The following is a 25,540-nucleotide window of genomic DNA, read 5'->3' as shown; positions in this document are numbered from 1 at the left end:
AAGTGAGCAGAGGCCCAGGGAGGGCCTGGGAATCCTGAGCCAGGGAGCAGGGGTCTTATCTACCGGCCTTACATTTCTCCTCATTTCTTGAATACAGGAAGCATGTTCAGTTATGTGTATGTATTGTAGTTCTGTAAAGTGACACACCAGAAGGAATCAGGGGCAAGAATTAACCAACTGTACTTTTATTTCTCCATTTCTGGGCACCATCCATGTTACCGCTAGTTTCCAGCACATTTCTGAGGGAATGGCGAGGCCGATGCCATGTGACCTAGGTCCGGATCACAAACGCAGATGGAAGGTGTCCCCATGTGTCTACAAAACAGCAACATAGCACTGACTGGTGAAATGGCTCAAGAACGCACACACAGGGGGGTGGTTGTCATTCAGAAACAGATGCTGAAGCTAATCCCCCTTTCTATGAAAAGGAGCAACGGGAAAACGTGCCAGAGGAAACAAAGACCCACTTCCATGGGGTCGGGGAGAGCAGGAGCCCAGAGGCTCCAGCCCACGTGGCCCTGGGACTGCTCAGGAGCCTGAGCAAAAACTGCTGGACCTGCATGTTGCTGGCCTCTGCGTGGGCCCTGGGGCCCCAGAGCAGCTCACAGCGAGTGGGATCCCTGTCGGGCACCTGCTGGTACTCCAGGTACTGCTCCTGCACCCAGACCCCGGTGATGAGCTCCCTGGGCTCCCCATAGATGAGGTGCTCCCTCCCGGGGTACACCTTCCCAGCACTCAGCAACTGCCACACTTCCTCCTCAGGGACCCGGCCTCCCCACAGGAGGATCACGCCCAGGAGCAGCGCCAGGAGGCCAGTCTTGGGGAGGCGCTGCTCTTCGGTCACCCCATCCCAGGTGAGGCCCAGGGTGGGGACCAGGACATAGGAGTGGCCACTGGGGTCCACTTCCTTCACATCCATGCCAAAGACCAGCTGCAAATCCTTGGAGGCTTGGCTGAAGATGTCAGGGAAGGGGTCCTGCTGATCCTGGGCGACCAGCTCCAGCATCTCTACCTTCGTGGTCGGCTCCTTGGCGCGGTACTTGAGGAGCAGGAAGGCCACCAGTTGGATCTCCTTCCTGCGCAGCGCATCTTGGAGAGAGGCCCTGGCATCCCCTGCGGCCTCGTCCCCACGGCTGCTGGAGCTATGGGCATGGGACTCACTCTCCAGTGGGACTGGCATGGCCTGGGGTGAGAGCTGTGTCCCCTCCAGGCCCTGGGCTTTTCTCAGCTCCTGCTGGGCCTCCTCCAACGGGCACTGCACACTCCTGGTGCCCAGAGGCATGCTGACACTGCTCAGGGGAATGGCAGCCTGCAGGGGTGATGGTGGGAGGTGGGCAACAGGGACCCAAGGGTCTCCCCTGCTGCGCGGGCAGTCTGTCCATGCAGAACCCAAAGGATGAAATGATGGGGCCCTGGTGGTGGGCTAGCCAAGCCTGAGGATCTGGGTCTGGAAGCTGAGGGGACCCATCCCGTATGTGAGAGCCCTGGGGACACATCCAGGTTTGGCGCCCCCACCTTGTCTCCTGGCTCAGCCTGGTCCTCCGTGGCTCTGCGACCTCAGGACAGGTGCCTCAGTGCTTCAGCTGCCGATTCCTGGAGCCGCTAGATGCCAGTGTTCATGGAAGCTGGATCCTATGTGCCAGCAGCCCTGAGGGTCCGGGATGGTCCTCCGGATATAGAGTCGTCATGCTGGGCACTGAGGCAACCCACCCCACCTCACTACTAACCCTCTGCACCACACCTTCTGCCCCACCACCCACCAGCATGCCCTGCCACCAGACCCCAAATACACCCTCCCACTTAACTTCCCACCCCACACAGCCCTCCCCCTGTCCCCCACCACCCCACCTCCACCCTCAAATTCGCACCACCTACATTTCCGCATCCTACACCCTGCTCCACCTCTCCTCACTCCACCCCCACAACACCTCACTACTACACCTCCCACGGCCCCTTCCACCCCTCCTCTGACCACCGCGCCCATACACTGGTCCCCAACGCCCCCACCCATCCACTTCCCAAACCCCAGCTCCCCCCACCTCTCACCCCTCCCTGCAGCTCCCTCCAACCCACCAACTTGCCCTTGCTGACACCCCCCCAGAACTCTCCCGCACCAACATCCCACCCCACCTATACCCCCACCTCTCCCCCCACTGCCACACCTTCCCCCACCCCATCAGTCCACCTCATTACTACCCCTCTCCACTGCCTCTTCCCCCCTCCCTCCACCACCTACTTGCCCCAGCCAACGAAATCCCCATTCCCCAAAACCCTCCCCCTGCTGCATACCACCCCACATCTTGTCCCCCAACTTCACAACCCCTATCTTCCCACACCTCTCCCCGAATCCCCCAACTGTCACCACCCCACCCAGACACCACCTCACTACTACACCTCTCCACAGCCACTTACCCACACCTCTCACCATCACACCCCCACACTGGCCCCCACCTCCCACATCCACCGACTTCCCACCCCCAGCAAACCCCACTCCTCACCCCGCCTCACAGCTCCCTACAACCCCCCCACCTCCTGACACCCGCTCCCACACCTCCCCCCATGCACCCAACATCTGACCACCCACATCCCCCCTTCTTCCCCCCACTGCCCCACCTTCCCCCATCCCACCACCACACCACGTCCACTAACGACCTGGGGAGGCAGAGCTCTGGGCCTCGTGAGCCGCGGCAGGTGGGAGAAGGCGGGGCTTAAGGGAGGCCCAGGGGGCGGAGCGAGGAACGCCCGGAATCCTTGTGCGCTCCTCCTGGCAGCCTCCAGGGGGCGGTCCGACCCCGCATCCGGATGTGATGTCATTAGCCTTCTGCCCGGGAGGCCTGAGGGACGGGACGGCCTCGGTGTCAGACGCCGGATTCAGGTCACCCGCAAGGACCCCAGGTAGAACCCGGGGGAGGCCTGAGGGCCCCCGCCCAAGAATCCAGGGGGGCCATGCCATTGCTCAAAGAGGCCCTGGGAGGGTCCTCAGGCTGGGCACCGCCTCCCACATGCCACACCCATGCCCCCGTCCACCATTTTGAATTGTGAGCGTGAAGGCTTTGGTCTGAGGGAACCAAGGTGGGCCGAGGGCGGGGGCACAGACCCACCGGGAGTCAACGGGAGGCCAGGAGGGAGGGCCGAGGGTGCTCCTGGAGCCCACTGCAAGCAGTTTCATCTGCCCAGGGAACCCCCGTGTTGGTGACCCATTGAGACGGCCGCAGACGTCACTCAGGTGTGTGTCAGGGCACTGAGTGCCTTGGTTGGACATGATGGGCCCGGTCAACATTAAGAGGATGCCTGACGCATAGTGGTGAGGACCCTGAGGGAGGAGGGGAAGGGGCCCCAGAGGAGCCGCCCCTGCCTGTCAGCCATGGGAGGCCCCGGGGTGGAGTGATGACACGCGGTGTGCCCTGACTTCCTCCTCCGCGCCTCAGAGGGACTGGGACCGACTTAAGGAGCAGGCCCTCAGGTCATCGGACAGGAGGGCCCAGGCCCTGCTGGGAAGTCATGATGAGGAGCCCGCGGCAGGAGTGAGGGAGTCTGGGCCCCCCGAAAAGAGTCTGCCTGAGAAGCTCCAGGGTACTCGGAACCTATGCAGCTGGCCCTGACTTCCTCATCCGGGTATCACGGGACTGGGGACTTGCATAAGGAGCAGGGCCTGGGGTCGGCAGAGGGGAGGACCCGCGCCCAAATGGGAGGCAAGGTGAGGACCCTGAGGGACACCTAAGGACCGTAGACCCCAAACAGGTAGGGCGGCAGGGCCCCTGGGAATGGTGTTGGGAGGCCCCAGAGCACGATAAGCACATGAGGTGTTTCCTGTCCCCTGCCACGGGGACTCTTCCAGAGGTGAGGGCTGTGGTGTGAGGAGTGTGGCTTTAGGTGGACAGAGGGGTGCCCAGGAATGTGGGTGAGGACTGAACGGACCCTGTCTAGGAAACGGGGAACCCCAAGCATATCAGCCCCTGAGGTCCATCCTGGGAGGCCAGGCCAGGTGTCAGGAGGAGTGATGGCGTCCACACTTGCTGCTGATGGGTGTCAGCAGGATGGTGGCCTTGGCCTGCAGGATGCGTCCTCACGTTAGCAGAAGGGATCTTTGCAGGCCCTGCCAGGGGTAAATAGGAAGCCAGAGGCATTGATGCTCTAGAGCCACCTTTTTCCTTTGGATGTTTGCTGATTCTAGTCATGAGACAAATGGGTGGGGCTGTGAGTAAGGGCCTGGACTGAGGGTCTCTACTAAGAGAAGAGAAACCAGCAAAGCTTTGCCTGGTCTATTGGTGGGGGGGCTATTACTAGATTTAAAGAGCCAGGACTCTGGTGAGAAGGAAGAAAAGAGCTCAAAACTCTGCTGGTTTTTTCCTCAAGATATTTACTGAACTCTGGAACTGCATTAACCAAACACCTAACAAAATGACTGTCAAACTAGAATTTTATACCTAGCAAAAATATTTCTCAAAAAAAGAAGTTAAAGGACGGGCAACATAGAAAAGACTAGGAACAACAAATGATGGTGAGGATGCAAAGAAAGGGGAACCCTCCTACACTGCTGGTGGGAATGTAAAATAGTTCAATCACATGGAAAGAAGTATGGAGGTTCCTAAGAAACTCAAAATAGAAATACCATTTGACCCAGGAATTCCACTCCTAGGAATTTACCCACAGAAAACAACTTCTCAGACTCAAAAAGACATATACACCCCCTATGTTTATCGCAGCACTATTTACAATAGCCAAGAAATGGAAGCAACCTAAGTGTCCATCAGTAGATGAATGGATAAAGAAGATGTACATATACACAATGGAATATTATTCAGCCATGAGAAGACAAGAAATCCTACCATTTGCAACAACATGGATGGAGCTAGAGGGTATTATGCTCAGTGAAATAAGCCAGGCGGAGAAAGACAAGTACCAAATGATTTCACTCATATGTGGAGTATAAGAACAAAGAAAAAACTGAAGGAACAATACAGCAGCAGAATCACAGATTCCAAGAAGGGACTAACAGTTACCAAAGGGGAGGTGTGGGGGAGGGCAGGTGGGGAGGAAGGAGAAGGGATTGAGGGGTATCATGATTGGTGCACATGGTGTGTGTGGTGTCACAGGGAAGACAGTGTAGCACAGAGAAGGCAAATAGTGGATCTGTGGCATCTTACTACACTGGACAGTGACTGCAATGGGGTATGGGGGGGACTTGATAATAAGGGTGAATGTAATAACCACATTGCTTTTCTTGCGAAACCTTCATAAGAGTGTATATCGATGATACGTTAAAAACAAAAGAAGAAGAAGGTAAGACTTTTGGGAGAATGTGGCAGTGATGGCATGATAGTTCTTGAACGTGTCTGAATCACCCATTTAAAACAGAGTACCAGAACAGTAAAGCAAAACCCATAGACAGCATCTACAGCAAAACTGGGTGAAATGCAAAACATGAGCAGGTGGAGATAGTCCACTATTAGCTACAAGACAGTATAGTATCAGCATCTGTTAGGAGGAAGCAGAAGGAACCAGTAGGGATATCTGAAATACCTGCAAGTAGGAGCACCCCAAAATAGTCAACATGCAGTTACAAATGTAGCTCAGAAGATTATTTTGAGGACAAGTCACAAGAGGAAGAGTTCTGCATACTCCCATACATGAGTAACTACAGGCGGTCTGAAGGGCTGAGCAATTAGGGATCAAAGAAATCTAAAAGTCACCAGCCAGGAGATAGCTTCCACCCTGGGATGCAGTAAACTGGAAGAAACATTCCCATAGTTAAGAGAAAAACAAGCCAGACTAACTTTAAATGCATGATTCATGAGTGTTTTCTAACGTGTTGGGGAGTTGAGGTTGCAGAGCAGAAAACTTGCCCCACATCTGGGAGACACAATCTCTGTAGGAGGAGAGGCTATGTGAGCTCTCACTTACCTGGAGTAAGCTCACAAAAACCAGTAAGAGGAGTTCAGCTAGCAGTATTGATGAGTCAGTGAAGGTCAGAGTGAAGCCTCTGAGGGCCTCAGAAACTGAGGGAGTCCTTACCCTCTCGCAGGCTCTTTCTCCTGGGTGCTTTCACTTCCAGAAAAGATCAGAAAGAGCCCTAAGAATGGATCACTGTAATGCAGACCTTGGAGAGAAGAACATGACCCATGTGCAAGGGATAAGAATCTTTAACCCATGCATTTCCCTTTTATCTCCCAGAGAAGGAAAAAGATGCTTTTCCCTGTGGAGGAAATGACAACAAACTCCACCACCTCTAGGGCACTGGTGGAAAGGCACCAGTTGGGACAAGGAAAGGTCAAGGCACTACTCTCTGCTCCTGGGAGAAGGGCAGAAATGTGTGTGGTGCCCACAACTACACAAGGGGAGGGGTGAAAGACTTGGGAAGGACACAGTCCTGAGACCAAGGGACTTGATCCCTGCGACTGAGGCATACAAAGAAAATGCCCCCCTCCCAATTCCCCACACCACTAAGCAAGTAAGTTCAAGTAACTGGTAATAGCAGAATAGTCTTAAGAAAGGGCCAGAAGAGGATGATGAGCAGGCAAAGAAACCATCTGAAGTAGTGTACAGGGAAGATAGAAAGCTTAATGTTGAAAATCCATTGCTCTGGGAAACTCACTCTCATCCAAATAAAAATTATTTACCTCAGTCTCTACTGCCCTATATAAGTTCAGCTTCAAACAGACAGACACATAACAGGGCAAGAAACGTTTTACTCCCAAGAAACAAGCAATCATCAGAACCAGCATCTGCTATGAAATAGACACTGGAGGTATCAGACAAGGAATTTTAAATAATTAGGATTAACATGTTTAAAAGCTCTAATGGAAAAGCTGTGTACCATGCAAATTGGCATGTACTTGTAGCAGAAAAATACAGACTCAAAGAAAGAATCAAATGGAAATGCCAGAAATGAAAAACACAGTCCACAGATAATCAATACCTTCCATGGGCTCATGAGCACTTTCAACACAGCCAAGGAAAGAATCAGTGAGTTTGAAGCTCAGTCAACAGAAATCAGCCACACTGAAATACAAAGAGAAAAACTAGAAATTAAAAGCAGAAAAGAATATCTAAGATAATATAAAACAGTCTGTGTATAATTTTAATTCCAGAAGGGAGGCAAGTGAATGGGAAATCACTTTATTTTGTTTAGTTGTTATATTTTTATGAAGTCATAATAGGCAACAATGCCCTAAATTTAAATGATGGACACCAAACCACAGATACAAGAAGTTCAGAGCCCCCAATAAACCACCCCTTTGCATATCATATTCAAACTGTTGATAACAAAAGCTAAGAGAAAACCTTGACATCAGCCAGAGAAAAAAGAAACACTACATAGAGACAGAGAGAAAAAAAAAGCAAAGAATAACATCAGATTTTTCATCAGAAATCATGCAAGTCAGAACTCCACACCGAGAAAAAAAATTCACCAAAAAATTAAGATGCCATTGTTGTTGACAATGTAAACCTGTACAACCACTTTGGAAAACCATTTGGCAGTTAGTTCCTTAAAATGTAAAACACAGAGCACTTTAGTTCTGATGTAAAAGGTGTAATAATGTGATAACACGGGAGTAGTTTCACATTTTTTTAAAATCATCACCTTCAACAAAATAGAGAGTAGTATTGTGGAAATATTATATCTTGAGTAGTTTATTCAACCTCTTTTAAAAATAGTTTACTGAATGAAAAAAAATTTTTAAGTGTAAACATAGATTTACCATGTGAACCAGCAATTACACTTTTAGGTAAGAAGTAAAATGAAAACATGTCCACATAAAGACTTGTAAACAGATGTTCATAACAGCATTATTCACAACAGCCAAAAACTGAAAACACTTCAGATATTCATCAATTACTAAACAGATAAAAGATGGTACACCCACACAATGGAATACTATTCAGCAATACAAAGGAACAAAATATTGATACATTTTACAACTTGGATGAACTTCAAAACATGATGCTAAGTGAAAGAAGCCAGATGCAAAGGGCTCAATATTTCATCAATCAATTTATATGAAATTCTAGAGAAGGCAAATCTATAGGCACAGAAAGCAGATTTCTGTACCTTAAACTGATATGGTAATGTATGTCAACTATATCTCAATAAAACTAGAGGTGGGGAGAACAGGAAAAACCAAGCAAGCAGACGCATGGTTACCTGGGTTGGAAGTGTGAGGTGATTGGCTTATGCTCTGAGGGATCTTCAAGCAACCTCCCAGGGAATTATGCTGACTGAAAAAAAAAGCCAGTATCAAAAGGTTACATCCTACAGTATGATTCCATGTATACAACATTCTGAAAGTGGATTTGGTGATCACTGCACAATTCTGTAAATTCACTAAATATCACTGGAGTGTACTCTTAAAAGGGTGAATTTTACAATGTGTAAATTATATCTCCATAAGGCTAATTTTTAAAGTGACAGAGAAATACTTTCTCAGAAAAACAAAAATAATGATGGAAATCAGAGCCAGTAGTCCTACTATACAAGAAATCTTAAAGAAGTTTTCAGGCTGAAGGAATATATTACACTGAAACACGTATCTTCACAAACAAATCAAGGATGCTAAAAAGAAGTAAGAGAAAGCACAATAAGTACATTTTTCTTATATTTCATTGATCAAAAACATAGCTGTCTAAAAGCAAAAATAGTAGCAAAATATTGTGCTGGAGTAGCTATAGTAGCATCATACAAAACTTCAGAACAAAGAGTATTATCAGAAATAAAGAGGAACATTACATAATAGATCAACTTTCCAATAAGATACAAAAATTATAAATGTGTGTGCACTTAACAGAGTTTAAAAATACATTAAACAAAAATTGATGGTACTGAAAGGAGAAAAAGACAAATACACAATTATAACTGGACACCTTAACATTCCACTCCCAGTAATTGACAGAACATGTAGGCAGAAAATTAGTAAGGCTATAAATTACCTGAACAGCACTATCAACCAACCTGACCTAATTGATGTACATAAAAAAAATTCCACCTAGCACATCCTCCTCAACTGCACATGGACCATTCATAAAGACTGATCATACTGTGGGCCATTAAAACAAAACTTCAATTAATTTTAATGAATAGCAATCTCATTAAAAGCATGTTCTCAGACTATACTGGAAATCAATAAAAGACAGATTTCTGTAAAAAATGTTAAGATAATGAAAAGACTAATCAGACAGGTAAAAATTATTTGTAAATCACATATCTGAAGAACTTGTAACCAAAACATATAAAGAACTCTCCAAGTTCAACAATAACAATAATCAAGTGTGGTATTGGAGGAGGTATAGGCGCACAGATCAATGGGACAGAATAGAAAACACAGAAATAGATCCACACAAAGATGGCCAATTGATTTAAACAACGGCTCATAAGAGCAAAAATTGATCAATTGTACCTCATCAAATATGAAAACTTTTCATCTGTGAAAGACTGTAGAGGAGGTGAAAAGACAAATTCCAGACTGGGAGAAAAGCCTGCAAATTATATAACCCACAAAGGACTTGTATCTCAACAAGAATATATAAAGAACCCTCAAAACTCAACATTAAAAAAAATCCCATTAGAACATGGGCAAAAGACATGAAAAGACATTTAACTGAAGAGGCTGTACAGAGGTAAATAAGCACAGGAAAAGATACTCAACATCATTAGCCTCAAGGAAATGCAAATTAAAACTACAATGAGATATTACTACAAGCCTATGAAAGTGGTTAAAATAAAAAACTGTGACAACATCAATTCTGGTGAGGATGCCGAAGAAATGGATCACTATTCATTGATAATCAGAATATAAAATGGTACAGCAACTCTGGAAATTAGTTTGGCAGTTTCTTTAAAAACTAAAAATGGATTTACCAGGTGACCCAGCAATTGCATTCTTGGGCATTTATCACAGAGAAATGAAAAGCTATGTTAGTGCAGAAACCTGTATGAGAATGCTCATAGCAGCTTTGTTCGTGATAGCCAAAAACTGGAAATTCCCAAAATATGTGAATGGTTACATTTTTGCACATCCATACTATGGAATACTCTCCAGCAATAAAAAGAAATGAACTGTTGATACGTGTAACAACTTGAATGAACCTCCCAGGGAATTATGCTGACTGAAAAAAAAAGCCAGTATCAAAAGGTTACATCCTACAGTATGATTCCATGTATACAACATTCTTGGAATAACACAGTTATAGAGATGGAGAACAAAGTAGTGGTAAGGATAAGGCATAGGGGGTAAAAAGTGAGTGAGGCTATAAAGTGGTACTATGAGGTATGAGGATGATGTGGTGATGGTACAGTTCTCTACCTTGGTTGTGGTAGAAGTTACATGAAGCTATACATGATAAAACTGCATAGAACACGCACACACACACACACAAACTGGTGCATACATAACTGGTGAAATCTGAAAAAGCTCTTTGGAGTGTATCAATATCAATTTCCTGGCCTTACCATTGTACTCTAAGTTATGCAAGGTGTTAGCATTGGGGGAAGCTGGGCAAAGGGGGCACTGGACCTCCCTGAACATTTCTTTGCAACTTCTTCTCAATCTATAATTATTTCAAAATAAAACGTTTTTTAAATTAACAGTAAGAAAAGACCCCAATTTTTTAAATGGGCAAAAGATCAGAACAGAAAATTAACCAAAGAAGTTATATGGATGGCAAATAAGCATACAGAAAGATGCTCAACATTACTATCATCAGAGAAATGCAAATTAAAACCCTGATACCACTACATAACAGAATGGCTAAAGTTTTAAAAACCTAGCAATATGGGGTGCTGGTAAAGATGTGGAGCAACTCAAAGTCTCATACGCTGCCAGCGGGAATGCAAAAAACGGTACAACCACTCTGCAAAAGTGTGGCAAAACTGTATACAAATATTTAGAAAACCTTTTATTCATAACAGAAAAAAACTGGAAACAAACCAGTGTCCTTCCACTGGTCAATGGATAAACTGCAGTACATCCAGACAATGGACTCCTAACCAGGAATGAAAAGGAGTGAGCTACTGCCTCACACAACCACATGGATGAATCTCAAAGGCATTTTGCTGAGTGAGAGAAGCCAGACCCAAAAGACTACATGCATGATTTCATTTACTTGACAATTTGAAAAAGGCAAACATTACAGGAATGGAGAAAAATAATGATGGGTATCAGACCAGTGGCTGCCATGGTTTGGGAATGGCAGACTGGAATACCAACAGGTGGCACAAGGCAATCTGGAGGGTGATGGAACTCTTCTGTATCTTGATTGTGGTGTTGGATACATAGCTCTGTGCTTCAGTGCAAAGTCTGAAATTGTACACTGCCTAAGTTTGCTCTGTGTAAACCAACCAACCAACCAACCAACCAACCAACCAACCAACCAACCAAAATAAGATCCCCCTACACACACCTAAATGTCAGCATGTGCTATCCAGGATGGAGAGTAACTGGAACTCACATTTTGCTGGTGGTAGTGTAAATTGCTACAATCACTTTGGAAAGCTATTTGGCACTATCTGCTAAAATTGTACATACGCACACCCTGTAAGTCATCAGTTTCACCTGTAAGCATATACACAACAAAAATACATATTTTCCAAAGAAAGTAAATACAAGGATGTTCATAGCAGCTTTATTTGTAATAACAAACACCTGGAAACCATACCAATGTCCACAAACAGTGGAATGGATAAATCAATCATGGTACAGTCATAGAAAGGAATTGTGCATGGCAATGAGAATAAAAGAAATACTGCTCACACAACAACATGGAGGAATCTCACAAACAATATTAAGAACCCAGACAATAAAAAAGAAGTACATAATATAGGATTCCCTGTATGTAATCAGAGATGTTACAAGCCAAAAGAGTGGTTACCTTAGGACAATAATAGTGATTTGGAGGGAACACAAAGGAATTCTCGCAAAGTTCTATTTCATAATGTAAGTGCTGGTTACTGGTGTGTTACCTTTGTTGAATACCCATTAGTTTATTCACTTAAAATGCATTTTTTTCTGTTTGCAAATTATGTTTCCATTTAAAATGTTTTAAAAGCACAGTATATATCTATATTTCACTTCTTTCCATTTAAAAATTTAGGTTTGCTGATTAAAGCTTCTGATTCCAAAGGGGAGAAGTGAGAATTATGCATGAAATTCTTTGCTCCTCATTGGACAGAAGGATGGAAGCAACTTTTGATCATATGCTGTATCATGAATGGTGCCAGGGGCTTCACAACAGCCAGGAGAGGTAGGTATTTCATTTCCATTTTAGAGATGGGGAAGACCCAAGGACAAGAAGATGGATGGTTCCAATGACTGTGTGATTCCAGCATTTCTAGAATGACAAACTCAGGGAACATCAGAGAAACGGCTCTAAAGAGTATACAGTCCAGCCCCTTTGTTTTGCAAAAGGGGAAAATGTGTCCCATAAGAGAAAGGACTCATTCAAGATTACCATCCACTGAAAGAAGGGACTCCAAATGCAGTCTCCTGAGGGCCATCCAGTCTATGTCCAATGCACGATGACCACTGTTTACAAATCATAAGAACACTTTATGCAATGGAGAGAAAAGAGCATTAAATGGGGAATTGAAAGACCTAGATCCTGTCTTGGTTTTGCCAAGTAAGCTTGACTTCCCTCTTTGGATTTTAAGTCCCCCTGGTAAAATATGGGGTGACAATAACAAAATCAACAGAAGGTAAAGTCTTGGAGCCATGACAGAGGCAGACCCAGGTTTTGTGGGATCTGATGCTTAATACTCGAGACCCTCTTAAAGGATAAGAATACATAATTACCAATAAAAAAGTGGTAACAAAAGTGAATGTGTAAAATGTGTACGTGAATATGTAAAATATTCTGCATGCTGAGAATATTCCCAACAGGAAAGAACTCATGATTGTTGATTGTACAGATGTGATTCATGACCAGAAGACTTTTTAAAAAGTTGACAAATGTTAAACACATCTCAAAATTCAGAAAAAAAAAGTGACAACAAATAAAAGCATTTTTTATTAACTGCTTGGTACACCTCTGTAATACGTTAATCCTACTTTTTTTGTCTGTTATACTTGCAGAATCACAGAACTCAATATATAGCTGTACTTACAGCTGAGATTTATTATAGCAATGCAGTAAATACACACCTGCAGATCACAAGAGGAAAAGAAATGGGCAGAGCCTGGAGGAATCCACGTGCAGACTCCTCTGCTCTCTCCCTCCCATGAAGGGCCACACAGACCACTCTTCCTCCCTCAGCAATGAAAATGCAATGACATGGGTATGATGTTTCTGTCCAGAGAATCCCAGACCCAGTGTCTGTGGTTTTTTATTCAGCATTGGTCACATAAGCAACCCCCTGCCTAGCAAAATCTCAGACTCCCAGAATGGCAGCAGGTGTTCAGCATAAACCACACAGTTTACGTTTATATATAAACAGCATGTGCACAGTTAGCACCCTTTTCAGCTTTGTGTTGACTGGCAACACTCTTGAGAGTCAACTTCCCAGATGTCAGTGACGGGCCAACCTAACAAGCAGGCCTTTCTAAAGGGCAGTAGTGTCAGGTCTTTTCCATTAACTCTTTTTTGCACACTACTCAATGTTTGCAGTTTTGATACAGGTCAGTACACCACAATCACAGGAATTCTGAAAAATGCCATTTCCCACAACCCCCATCCAAATGTTAACCCTGTGTTTATAGCAGTAGACACTGCATACTGAGAATATTCCCAACAGGAAAGAACTCATGACTGTTGATTGTACATACCTGATTCATGACCAGAAGACTTTTCTGCAAAGAAGAAATTCATATAGACAACAGGCACATGAAAAGATGTTCCACATTGCTAATTATCAGGAAAACGCAAATTAAAACCACAATGAGATATCACCTCACACCACTTAGGATGGCCAGTATCAAAAAGACTAAGAACAACAAATGCTGGCGAGGATGTGGAGAAAGGGGAACCCTCCTACACTGCTGGTGGGAATGTAAGCTAGTTCAACCATTGTGGAAAGCAGTATGGAAGTCCCTCAGAATGCTCAAAATAGAAATACCATATGACCCAGGAATTCACTCCTAGGAATTTACCCAAAGAAAACAAGATCCCAGATTCAAAAAGACAGATGCACCCCTATGTTTATACAATAGCCAAGACATGGAAGCAACCTAAGTGTCCATCAGTAGATGAATGGATAAAGAAGAGGTGGTACATATACACAATGGAATACTATTCAGGCATAAGAAGAAAACAAATCCTGCCATTTGCAACAACATGGATGGAGCTAGAGGGTATTATGCTCAGTGAAATAAGCCAGGCGGAGAAAGAGAAGTACCAAATGATTTCACTCATATGTGGAGTAGAACAAAGCAAAAACTCAAGGAACAAAACAGCAGCAGACTCACAGAACCCAAGAATGGACTAACAGTTACCAAAGGGAAAGGGACTGGGGAGGGTGGGTTGGAAGGGAGGGATAAGGGGAATAAGGGGCATTACAATTAGCAGACATAACATGGGGGGCGTGCACAGGGAAGGCAGTATAGCACAGAGAAGACAAGTAGTGGCTCTATAGTATCTTTCTATGCTGATGGACAGTGACTGTAATGGGGTACATGGTGGGGACTTGAAAATGGGGGGAATCTAGTAACCACAATGTTGCTCATGTGATTTTATATTAATGATACAAAAAAAAACACCTGCCTATTCTTCTTTGCACAGTTCAGAGCAAGCCTCCCTCTGATCTCCAGTGAGATGCATCCTAACTGGCCTCTTCTAAAGTCTCATAGCACTGCACAGATAGTTCTTTCTGTGGACTGTGTCTAGTCCTGCCTCAAATGAGAGTTGCTGACATACTTGCCTTTCTTATCCAACTAGCACACACTGACAGCAGGGCAGGGCCCGTCTCACCCATCTGCCAAATCCAACATGATAGAGTCACTGTCATGGAAGTCAGCTGATGAACGCTGGATGACTCAAACTGAACAGTTTATAGCCATCAGCAGTAAGCAGTGTCTCCCTTGGCTGAAGCAGGCTCTGGGGACAATATGAGAAGGTGAACTGAGCAGGGTCCTTATCCACAGAAGGATTCCAGTCTAGCTGGGTAACAGGGAACACACATACACACAGAAAACAGAAACTGCCCAAGATAAGCTTATACAAAAAGAATACTATAGACAAGGTTTTGAAAGGTTGTCAGGAAGGAGTGGGCCCTGAAGCCATGTTCACATGGGAGGCTTCATGAGGACACAGGAAGTGAGGAGGGACAGCATCTGCCTTGAGACCACTGTAGACTGGGGAAGAGTCCAGGCTGTGAGAATAGAAGGGTGCCTACAACGAAGAAAGCAGGAGAAGGCAACCTTGGGAAAAACCATGGACTGAATACAGCCTCAGGAAGCTTAGTAATGGCTGAGCCCAGGTCTATACAGTGCTCCTAGTAACCCCATGAGGCCAGGACTGTTTTTATTAACTATGTTTGACACATGGGCAAACTGAAGCCAGAGAGGTTCAGACACTTGAATGCCATTAGGAGCCAGGGCAACCCCAGGGCAGTTGTTTTAAGAATCATGGTTATGCCACAGGGGAGGCTGTGATCACAGGGCTGGACAGGGATTAGAAATCTGCTTGTCTCATGTGAGAAAGGCTCCAGCTTTGAGGAAATACCCAAATAGAATATTGTCCACAAACCTGTTTTCCTTAAGGATTCTATCTGTGGTCCTTATACTTTCATTGTGATGAGGAAATATTCAGAAAGTTCTCAAGTCCCTCCCCCTCTCTGGGTTTGGTAGGAAGCCAAGGAGACAAAGTTTCTGTTAAGCCTTCAAGAATATAAAGGAATCACAAAGGTGCTTAGGTGCTTGGGATGAACACACTGTAACAATGCATCCCCCCACTAGGATTGGTATGGAGCAGCTTGTTAATCATACTCATGGAAGCCCATTAGTTTACAATACAGGACCTGGGTAACCTTTATAGAAATAAATTAAAATATAGCTAGCATCCTGAATATACCTATAGTGACCTAATAGCTGCTACTGCAACAGTTTCTGGGTGCTGACTTCCCCCTTAGCTTTGTAGTAAATGTATAAAAGACATGACCCTGCTGTACTCGGGGCTCACACCTTTGGATATCACTCTCCTCTGAGCCCACCGGTGTGAAATAAACCTCCACCCTCCAAGACCTCGGAGTGCCAACTGGTTCTTCCATCCGCAAACCAGTCCAGATTTTCCGGTTTTCTGTAACAAGTGCTGATTTCACTTCGGGGAAAGGGTGAGGAAATTAAGTGGGTCAGAAGAGATTCCTGTGCTTTGTAAAAGATATCTATGGTACTCTCACTCACAGGACGTCAAGACGTACCTGTGGTGAACTGAGTACTTTGGGTAAGTGACTGCGGTGAAAGAGGAAAGACAAGAGGTATCAGAGCCAGGGGAGAGGCTCAGGTAACAGCACCAGCCCAGACCCTGAGGCCTGAACTCAGCAAGCAGCAGTGCGGACCAGGAAGGGCAGCATTTCTTCTCATCAGGCATTTGGAAGGCAGGGACACAGGACGTGGTCATCAAGGAAATGCGGAGGGAAGGGAGCCCAAAGAGCCAAGCGTGGCCGCAGTGAGGGGTTTGAGCCCCTAACAGAGGCAGAGGCCAGGAAACCGCTCTGATGGGGAGCTGGCTTCGTGTGGGACGTGTCAGTTCTCAGGGGCAGCAGGAAACAGGAGTGGAGGTTCGCCTTCCCCCCTGCAAAAATGGCCATCTAAAGACCATCCCTCGGGACCTCGCCGGCCGTCCCAGGGTGGTTTGGAGGAAGGAGAGGCCTGGGCGCGCAGCCCGGAGGTGCAGGAGTCAGCCTAGAGATCCCGCCCTCTCCCTGCCTGCGTGTCCTCCGGGCTCCATCCTGAGGGTCGGTTTAGGTCTCTGAGGACGACGGGTCTGCCACTTCGCTGCCTACCGGTGCGGAGCGAGCTGGACGCCTACATCCTACGAGGAAATAGGGCACTTGCGGGCCTCAGCCCTTGGGCGGGTCTAGCCCACCCGCCGCGCTGGTCCCAGGCTCCAGGGCTCCACCCCCCCGACTCCCTCCGCGCTGCCCCTCCCCGGCCCTCCCCGTCCGGCCCGGCCTGCAGCCCCCAAGCTCGCCCCAGCCCGCTTCCCGAGCCCCGCCCGGCTCCTCCACTGCCTCCACCTCCGCCCAGCCACTCCAAGCCTCGCCCTGCTCCTCCCTTGGCTCCACACCCACTCAACTCCTCTCGAGCCACGACGCACTCCGCCAGCTCATCCTGCCAACGCTTTTCCCCAGCTCCAGCCGGCTTTTCCCCCAGCTCACGCTCCCAAGCACCACTAGGCGACCGTCGTACCCAGACCAGCCCCTCCCTAGCCCGGCCCCGCACGCCCATTGGCTCCACCCCTGCCCAGACCGTCCCCCAGGCACCGCCCCAAGCCCCACCCCGTTCCTCCCGTGGGCCAACCCCGAACCAGCTCCTCCCCAGCGGCGCCACGCGCTCCCCAGCCCCGCCCACCCCATAGTCAGCTGCCGCTCACCTGCGTTTTCCTGGCTCGACTGGGCTCCTCCCTCTACCACAGCTCTTTCCCGCAGCTCCGCGGCACTCCTCCCTGACTGTCGCTACCCTGCTTTCCCCCAGTTCCAAGCTGCTCCTCTCCTGCTATACCACACTCTTCCCTCAGCTTATCTTTCGGCGATTTCCCCCGGCCCCGCCTCGCCCAGCTCCTCCCAGCTTTCCCCCAGATCCACCCTACTCCTCCCGAACCTGCGCCCCGCTCCTGTTCCAGCCCCGTCTCTGCTTCCCCTTTCCCATTCACGCCCTGCTCCTCCCCTACCTCCTCGTCCCCAGCTTTGTGCCACCTACGCTCCGCTCCTCGCTCACCTACTTGGCTGCAGCTCTGCCCGACTCGTTTCGGAGCTTGGCTCCGCCCCTCCTCCAGCTCCGTCCCACTCCTCCCCCATCTCGCCCAGTTCCTCCCGCGGCTCCACCCCCGTTCAGCTTCCCGCAGCCCAGCTCCACCCATACGATGGCCTCTCCACTCCCCTTCCTGCCCTGCCCGCCCCCGTTCCTTTTCCTCCTTCCCGTTCTGCTCGCGGCCGCCGGTTGCGGGCCCCAGACCCAGCCGGGTCCTCCCGCGCGCCTCAGCGCCTAGTGAGCCCAACAACGCCGGTTAGCAACGGGGCCTGCGAGCGTACGGGCGCGTGTACGTGGGCGCGTGACTATTAATTGCCCGGCTGCGAGCCTGCCTGGCTGCGTAAGGGAGGGCTGCGCACCTGCACTTGCGTGCGTACGTACGTACGAGTTTACGAGTCTGCGCACAAGAGGGGCGTCACCATCTCCGCTAGCTCATCCGGGTGAAGGACAGCTGTCAGCTGCCCCCGGTGCTCGGTGCCCGGGCGGCGGAGGGAGTGTCAACGGCGCTGAGGCAGCCACGACGCGGGCCGGGCGCTCTGTCCTCTCTCCGCGGAGCGCGTCGTCTCCTTGCCTGGGCGTGGGAGGCGGTGGTCCTGGCGCGGGCATCCTCACGAGACCACGGGGAGGCGGAGGACTGTCCTGCCATGTGGCCGCCGCCTGGTCAGCCGAGCGGGCCCTCCACTCGCTCGGCGGGACCCGCCCCGCCCGTCCGAAGGAAGTCGGAACCCGCCAGGCGCATGCCAGCAGCTCTGCCCTCCGCGCGCAAGGTTACCTCTGGGCTGGGGTTTCCCGGACCCTGTGCCTGGGAGCACCAGCAGAGCGGCGGAGGCCACCCTTCTCGGCACCGGCCCTGGCCCCAACCCCGCCACCGTCACGCGCCCGCCATCCTTCCACGGCCGTGGAGCAGCGACGTTCGTCTGTGCCTAGAAGCGCCAGTGTGCAGGGCCACGCGCACCGGTGCGCCGCCCTTCCTGTGCTCAGCGCCTCCCGCATGGCCCTTGGTCTGTGGCCTCAAAAGAGGCCCCTGGCTATGCGGTGTTCAGCTGGTTGCCCTTGGCACCCCTCCCGGCTGGGCACACCCAGGATGATGTTGAGGGGAACGGTATTGTTCGTAGGGTCCCCGAATCCTGGGCCGATGGACAGTGTGGGAGGACTTGACAGTTTTCTCCTATTGGACTCCGGGTCTGCTGGGCTGTAAGGACACCCTCCACTTGAACTTACAAGAAATGATTTTCTATGCCTGCTGGTTGGCAGCCCTGTGGACCCTGGCAGTGAGGGTGGGGGGATACCCACTGCCATGATTAGCAGGATCAAACCGTGAGCCAAGTGAGGTGTTTCCCATCAGATGGACCCCTCCTGGGTCCTGGTGGTCTGCAGTCCCCGCTGAGTACCAGACTGTTCTGGTCATTAGCCAGCATTGCTGTCTTGTACCTAACGACCTGTTCTCACGATCCCTCTTTGTGCAGATGAAGAAGCCGAGACAAGTGGGAAAGCGCGTCATCCCAAGTCCACAGAGCAGGTACTCTGTGCCTCCGAGACAGGAGGGCACCTTTAGGTCCTCCCTCATGGTCTCATTTTAACTTGATTACCTCTGGTAATGCCTTTCCTTTCCATATATGATCATGTTCGGACATACTGGGGAATGAGACTTCAATACATGGAAGGCGGGGCTGGGGTGTGCGTGGGGGCAGAACATGAGTACAGTGCAATGCAGAACAACCTACAAGGCCCCTGAGATGGGAACAAACTCGAGATGTTCTGGGGGAGGACGGAAGGCCTTGATGGCTGAGGGGTGGTGAATAAGGGAGAGAGGACACCAGGCTGCTGTTGGTGGGGGGGGGGGGAGTCAGATTTCCTGGAGCCCGGTGGGCCCTGGTGAGACGTGCGTCCGTGCTGGTTGGGGACAGAGCCACTGGAAGCTTTCAGCAAGGGAGCGACATGATCACATCGCCCCTGGACCAGAACCACTCTGGCCACAGTGGGGGCACTGCGAGGCAGGGGCCGTCGGGGAGACTGCAGGAGAGGGCAGTGGGACTCTGCAGACTCGGACCAAGAGTGGGCCGTGGAGACGAGGGAAAGGGGTCAGGTTCAGGATAGGCTGTGGAGATAGCAGCCATGTGACGTGAGTGGTGGGTGCAGGAAAGGGAGCACGGGCGGCCGCTAGGTCCGGGACAAGAACAACCAGGTTGTTGGCAAAGGCACTTGTGGAAGGGAAGTGGATTTGGGGACCTGAGTCTGTGCTGCCCATGGAAGTTGAGGCCGAGCAGCTGTGGCCCATGTGGAGGTACGCAGAGCAGGCAAGCGTGCGACACGGAAACCTGGGAGGAAGGGCAGGAGGGGCAGTCAGCGGTGTCGGGGCTGCCGAGCGGTGAGTGAGAGGAGGAGACAGCAGGTGTGGGGCGGGTCACTGGTGCCTGTGGTGATGGGTGTACTAGCGGAGTTGGGGGTGACAGTGCGTGGAGAGGAGGGAGAGGCTGCAAGCGTAGACAGCTCTGCTGAGGACTGTTGCGTGGAGGTTTAGACAATGAGGCAGACGCTGGAGGCCTCTGGAGGCACAGGCTCAGGGAGTGGGTGTCTTTGTCCCCGTGGCTGTCTGTGCTGGGAGAGGGCTAGAGCCGGTGCCCTGGGCTGTGAAAACAAGGGGCCCTCCGTCCATCCTCTGAGCTGCCCTGGGGCTCAGTGAACTTGGTCCTCAAAGACAACACATGCCTTCTGGGGCCCGTGCCTTTCTCTCACTGTCCCCACCCACCTTCCCAAGCTCCCCAGAGACTCCATCTGCTGGATGAGTCCCCCCCAGTGATGCACCCCCTCCCTTCCTGTCAGCTGACTGTGTGGCACTGGAAGAGATGAGGCAACCATCTCCACTCGCCCAGCATCCTGGTCACTGGGGTTTCGGGCACCCGGGGGACGTTGGGGAGAGGTCAGGCCCATGGGCCGTGAGCTTGGAGGGCTGCTGGACGATGCTCGTTGACATCCACGGTTCTGTGCTTCCGCAGGCCGTGAGAGGTCCGAGGGGCTGTGGGAAGATGACATTCGGCTGCCTGTCCCTTGCAGGGGCCCCTTGGTACCTGCCACCCTCCCTCAGCAGTGTCACTGGGGCCTGCCCGTGACTTGGGTGGGGTCGTGCAGGACGAGGCCCTCTAGTCGTGGCTTCTCTGCCTCCTGTGGCCTCGCCCAGAGCTCCCCGAGCAGCGTTTAGCTCGTGGGAAATGCTGACTGGGAGACAGCCTGTTGGCTCCTCCGTGCCCGCTTGGTGATACTGCGTCAGTCTCCTGGAGGGGGTAGCTTGAGTTGAGTGAGCACGTTGTCCCCCAGGCAGCCCTGGGCTTACAGAGGTAAATCATCCAGGTGCCTCTCCCTTTCTGCACAGGGCTCGTGGACGTTGGGGACACTGTGCGGTGCCCAGAACTCCCAGCTCCTGACGAGGCTGCACACCTGGAAAGCCAAGCCGTGCTGGCCGACCTGAAGCACAAGTACCTGACCACCCTGGCCAACCCCAGGTGGCTACTGGAGCCCATCCCCAGGAGAGGCGGGAAGGATGTCTTCCAGGTAGACATCCCGGAGCACCTGATCCCCTCGGGCACGAGGCCTGACGAGCATGGGCGCCTCAGAGGAAGGTTGCCAAGAGAGCAGGCCAATCACGACCCATCAGCCGGTCCCGCGCCACGCACGGTCGAGTCGGCTGCGAGCTGGATCGGCAGCCATGGACAGCGCTGCCCAGAGTGTGCTGCTCCCCTAAGCAGGTCCCCACTCGGCTGCAGGGGACCGGGGAGCAGAACTGTCCTTGCAGGACACCCCCTCGGCTAGCGACAGAGGCTCAGGGACTCTGACCTTTAGGGCAGAGGGAAAGCTGCCAGTGAATGTCCTTGCGCTGCCACTGATTTTGGTCCGGCTGATTCCTGGAGTGTACAAAGAAGCGTGTTTTAAGAGTCCTGCTTCGTGTCCTTCCCTCTCTGGTCAAAACTCGTGGAAGGCTCGACCAGCACCCGGGGGACAAGCAGGGGCCAAATGATGGCCCGAGAGAGGCCAGCCGTGGACAGCCTCGTTCACGAGCAAGGGGACATCAGGCTTAGAAGTGGAGCGAGCCCCTGTCCGTCCTTGCTTGTGACTCTTGCCCCGTTGTGACAGTGTCTGCTGGCTCATGAAGCATGCGTGCTGGACCTGTCCCTCCAGCAACTTGATGTCCAAGGAAGGGGCCCTAAATACAGCTCTGACAGAAAAGTGTTCGGTGGTGGTGGTTTTTGTGTTGTGGGGAACCTTTCTGTCTTTTCTTTCGGGTGGTTTCTTAACAAAGTTGGTAGGGTGCGTCACCCATGAGGACGATGGGCTTTGCCCCCGGTGCTGGCTGGGGCACGGCCCGTCTCTCTTCTGAGCCAGACCACGGGGGGGTTGTACAGCCCTGAGCAGAGGGGGTGGCCCTGCTTTTATGTGGGCCTCTCTGCCAGGCTCCTGGATCGTGGGCTGGAGATGCTCAGCTGCTGTTCAGGAGCACCCTGGCACATCTTAGGGGCAGCCGTGGGGAGAGACCCTCGTGTGTCAGGATATGGGACTAAAGTAAGGAGATGCCCCCGAGGTCAGGAGCGAGGCTGTTGCGTCTCCTGAGCAGCAGCCCAGGCTCAGGGAACAGGGTCTGCGTCAGCTTGCCTCAGTGCACCCCAGCCCAGTCTTCGGCTGAGGACTTGGTATGCACGTGGTGCTCCGAGTCTAAGAGGAGAGCGGGAGCCAAGGCTCGTCACGGGCTAGGATTCCCAGCCACCTCGGGCTTACGCTGAGGTCTGTGTGGGACAGCAAGGTAGAAAGAACCACAGACTCGAAGGCTTCCCATTCGATTGTTTATTTGATCCCACAGGGGTTTGCTGTCATTTATGAAAGCCAAAAATAGGTCCATGGCTACAGAATGGTGGGGTTTTTCTTTGCTTTTCTTTTTAATGTACCACCAGTGGCCTGTGAGATTAGGGAGCCGGCTTACCCTCGAACTGCTTACAGAAAACACTCGTAATCCGAGGAGCTCTCTTCCTGCTCACGCCCTTCAGGGACCTCCTTTGGGGCCATGAACATAAGGGGGGCCAGCAGGATGGAATAACAGCTGCTGCACAAGGCCATCACCCTTACCTTAATCTGGGTCAGCTGGGGGGCTGCTGGACAGCTCCCCTGCACTGTCGCTTCTGGCAGTGGCTGGGGGTGCACATCCCATTCCTGGACGTGCCCTCCCCGCTTGGGCCCTGTGGCTCCCTAGGGGAGCAACTGTGCGTGGGACAGCGGGCTGCAGTGCTCATAGACCAGGCGCCAGGGAAGGTAGGAGAGCGCTGGTGCCGCGCCCCTGAGCCCTTGGGCCTTCCTGCTGGGCCCCTGTGCTGGCTGCTCTGGCGGACTCCCTGCCGCAGACGCACAGGCAGCTTCTTACAGTGGCTACCGGCTTTTCTGGAGCTGTGGCGCATCTCCCCGGCTGGGTGGCGCTCCTCAGGTAACCTCTTCTCTGGACCATATTCTCCACCAGCAGAGGCTTGTCTCTCTGAAAGTTGGAGTTGCACTAGATCTGGAACAAAATCATTTCAGTCATTCCAGGAGAGACTGTTCCTTCTTCCCCCATCCCCTCCCTCCACTCCCTCCTTCCCCACCCGCCCCCGGCCTCTGTCCACCCTCCCCGCCTCCCCCCACCACCACCTTCCCCCCATCCTTCCCCCCACCCCCACGCCACCACCTCCCCCACACTCCCGGTCCAAATGGTCTCATTTCACTCTGGAGAAGACATCTTTTTTAAACTGCTGGCAAGTTGGATTAGGCTTTACGGCCTGAGTGTGCTGAAGATCGGCAATGCAGCGGTTAAGGTGTTACTGTCGCTAGTTGGGGTTAACTGGCCTCAGCCTGTGGTCACACCTGCAGGTTGTCTCTAAGGGGCTGTAGTGTAACCTGAGGATCCATCCATACCATCTCATCTCTCGGTAAGTAATGTCTCACGAGGAAAAAAAGTCACCCTTGGGAGCTAAACCCTCTGCGTGTGACGGTCCCCTGGGTCTACTCAGGAGGGGTGGGAGTGACACAACACGGGGAACGGAAGGACCTTCTGCTTTACCATCATCCTCTTGTTCCCTGGAGAGCACGCGCAAGGGTCGTCAGGGCATATTTTGCTGAATCCATACAGGTTCATTGGGCGGATGGAAGTCGTCAGGCTGTCCGTTTCAAAAATTCTGTCTGAGCCAGTCGGGTGAAGGATCTCCCTCTGGAAGAGGTCTTGGTAGGGGGGCAACCCACTGCTTAGGTCATCATCCTCTGGCTGCCACACGATGTCACAAAGGTGGCTCCCGGCCGGCCTGTAGAGGAGCCCTGGCCCTGAGTGGGGGAGGGGATGGGTGTGGGGTGCCCCACTTCAGTCTTTGGGAGAAGCCTGGAGCGGTGTGGTTGGCGTTCCCAGAGGGGGCTCCCATGTGCTGCCAGGCACCCATTTTCATTCACAGGCCGGGCCCCAGCTGGGCTGGGAATCCATGATCCCGTGCCCACTCCCACCCCTAGAGGCGGGGGAGGCCTGTTGCTGGCTTCTCTGCTTTGCTCAAGGGCCAGGCCCTGTTTAGTCCTAGTGTGGCCTCCACCAAGTCCGCCCACGGCGGTTGGGTCCCTGGGGGCCTGTGCCTCCCGGGGGTGGTGGTCTCAACGGGCGGGTCATCCTAGTCTCGCCCGTTCTCCCCGCGTTCCCCTCCCACACCAAGCCACCCCACTTGGTTTCTTCCATCGGCTCATCTGCTCCTGCTGCTTGGTCGGTGCTGCTCACACCAGAGTTGGGCCCAAACAGAGAGTCCTGTAGTCTTGCCCCTGGGGTCACGTTGTCCACAGAGTCAGGCTGTGCTGAGCAGTGCGGGAGAGCTCCTGCAGCTCCTCGACCTCGGTGGTAGCCACAGCCACTCAGACCCATGGTGGCCCCCAGTGCCGACGTGTGCTCGGGTGGCCCCGCGCCTCTGCTGCGCTTGGCACGCTCCCCTTGAGCTCTGCTTGCCTCCAGATCTCGTCCCTCTGTAGATCACAATGCGCTTGTCTTTAGTGCCATTTCCTCCCCATAGAACCTCTTCTCACTGCCCGAGACGTGCTGGCCTGGGGACCACCTGCATTGGCCCTTTCCAATCAGCTGTCCCAGACACTCGGCTCCAGCCCCCCTGCCCCTTGGCGGCCTGCCTCCATCCCGGAGCCCAGTTTCCTCCCTGTGGCGGGGTAGTTTGGCTTCTGCTCCCTCGAGTTTCTGGCCTCCCGCTTCCTGATTTGGTCCTCTCTGGCACCTTCCCTTTTCAGCACTGGATTCTGGGCTTCGGCATATATTGTCCTGCGGTATATATTGGGTGCTTCACCGCAGGCTCAGTCCTATTTTATCAGAGACCCGTTGGCACCCACCTCATGTTCTTCCACGTCTGAGTGTTCCAAACAGACCAGCAGATGTTTGGCCACCTAGAGCCTGCCTGCTCTGGGTACCCCAGCTTCCCTCCCTCAGTGACCCCAAAGGCCTTCCCTCAGTGACCCCAGACACGCCTTCCCTCCCTCAGTGACCCCAGACACGCCTTCCCTCCCTGTCTTCCCTCCCTTTTGGATGGTAGCCATCCTTACTGCTGTGAGGTGATATCTCATTGTGGTTTTAATTTGCATTTCTCTGATAACTAGTGATG

The 25,540-nt window shown here is 51.3% G+C and overlaps 3 protein-coding genes across 5 annotated transcripts in view; 2 read left to right on the top strand and 1 right to left on the bottom strand.

The window, feature by feature from the left end:
- The window catches only part of TMEM185A (transmembrane protein 185A), a 43,135-nt gene extending 42,771 nt beyond the window's left edge, over positions 1–364 (top strand). Inside the window, exon 9 of the mRNA XM_073228013.1 lies at positions 226–364. The gene's annotated coding sequence lies outside the window, so the exon portion shown is untranslated. The remainder of the gene's footprint in view (positions 1–225) is intronic.
- On the bottom strand, positions 345–18,148 carry LOC108385468 (melanoma-associated antigen 1-like). 3 transcript variants are annotated; one of them, XM_073228014.1, is made up of 6 exons: positions 17,862–18,148; positions 8,147–8,220; positions 6,920–7,002; positions 2,653–2,834; positions 1,516–1,696; positions 345–1,309 (listed from the first exon to the last, which is right to left on the bottom strand). In XM_073228014.1, the coding sequence occupies exon 6, from the start codon at positions 1,280–1,282 to the stop codon at positions 419–421; it is 864 nt and encodes a 287-aa protein (XP_073084115.1). In that variant the 5' UTR covers positions 1,283–1,309; positions 1,516–1,696; positions 2,653–2,834; positions 6,920–7,002; positions 8,147–8,220; positions 17,862–18,148; the 3' UTR covers positions 345–418. The 3 variants fall into 3 exon arrangements, with proteins under 3 accessions (XP_073084115.1, XP_073084116.1, XP_073084117.1); XM_073228015.1 differs by having other exon boundaries at positions 345–1,696; XM_073228016.1 differs by lacking the exons at positions 8,147–8,220; positions 17,862–18,148 and having other exon boundaries at positions 6,920–7,226.
- Positions 14,914–22,118, top strand: LOC140847375 (uncharacterized). The gene is made up of 6 exons (XM_073227552.1): positions 14,914–14,989; positions 17,276–17,501; positions 17,619–18,082; positions 18,155–18,996; positions 19,361–19,413; positions 21,265–22,118. Exons 1-6 carry the CDS (start codon positions 14,914–14,916, stop codon positions 21,314–21,316), a joined length of 1,713 nt encoding a protein of 570 aa, XP_073083653.1. The 3' UTR covers positions 21,317–22,118.
- The last annotated feature ends 3,422 nt before the right edge of the window (positions 22,119–25,540 follow it).

Source organism: Manis javanica, chromosome X (genome assembly GCF_040802235.1).
Source record: "Manis javanica isolate MJ-LG chromosome X, MJ_LKY, whole genome shotgun sequence".
Taxonomy (NCBI): domain Eukaryota; kingdom Metazoa; phylum Chordata; class Mammalia; order Pholidota; family Manidae; genus Manis; species Manis javanica.
The sequence above is the reverse complement of the archived record's forward strand: the minus strand, read 5'-3'. Positions and strand labels throughout refer to the sequence as shown.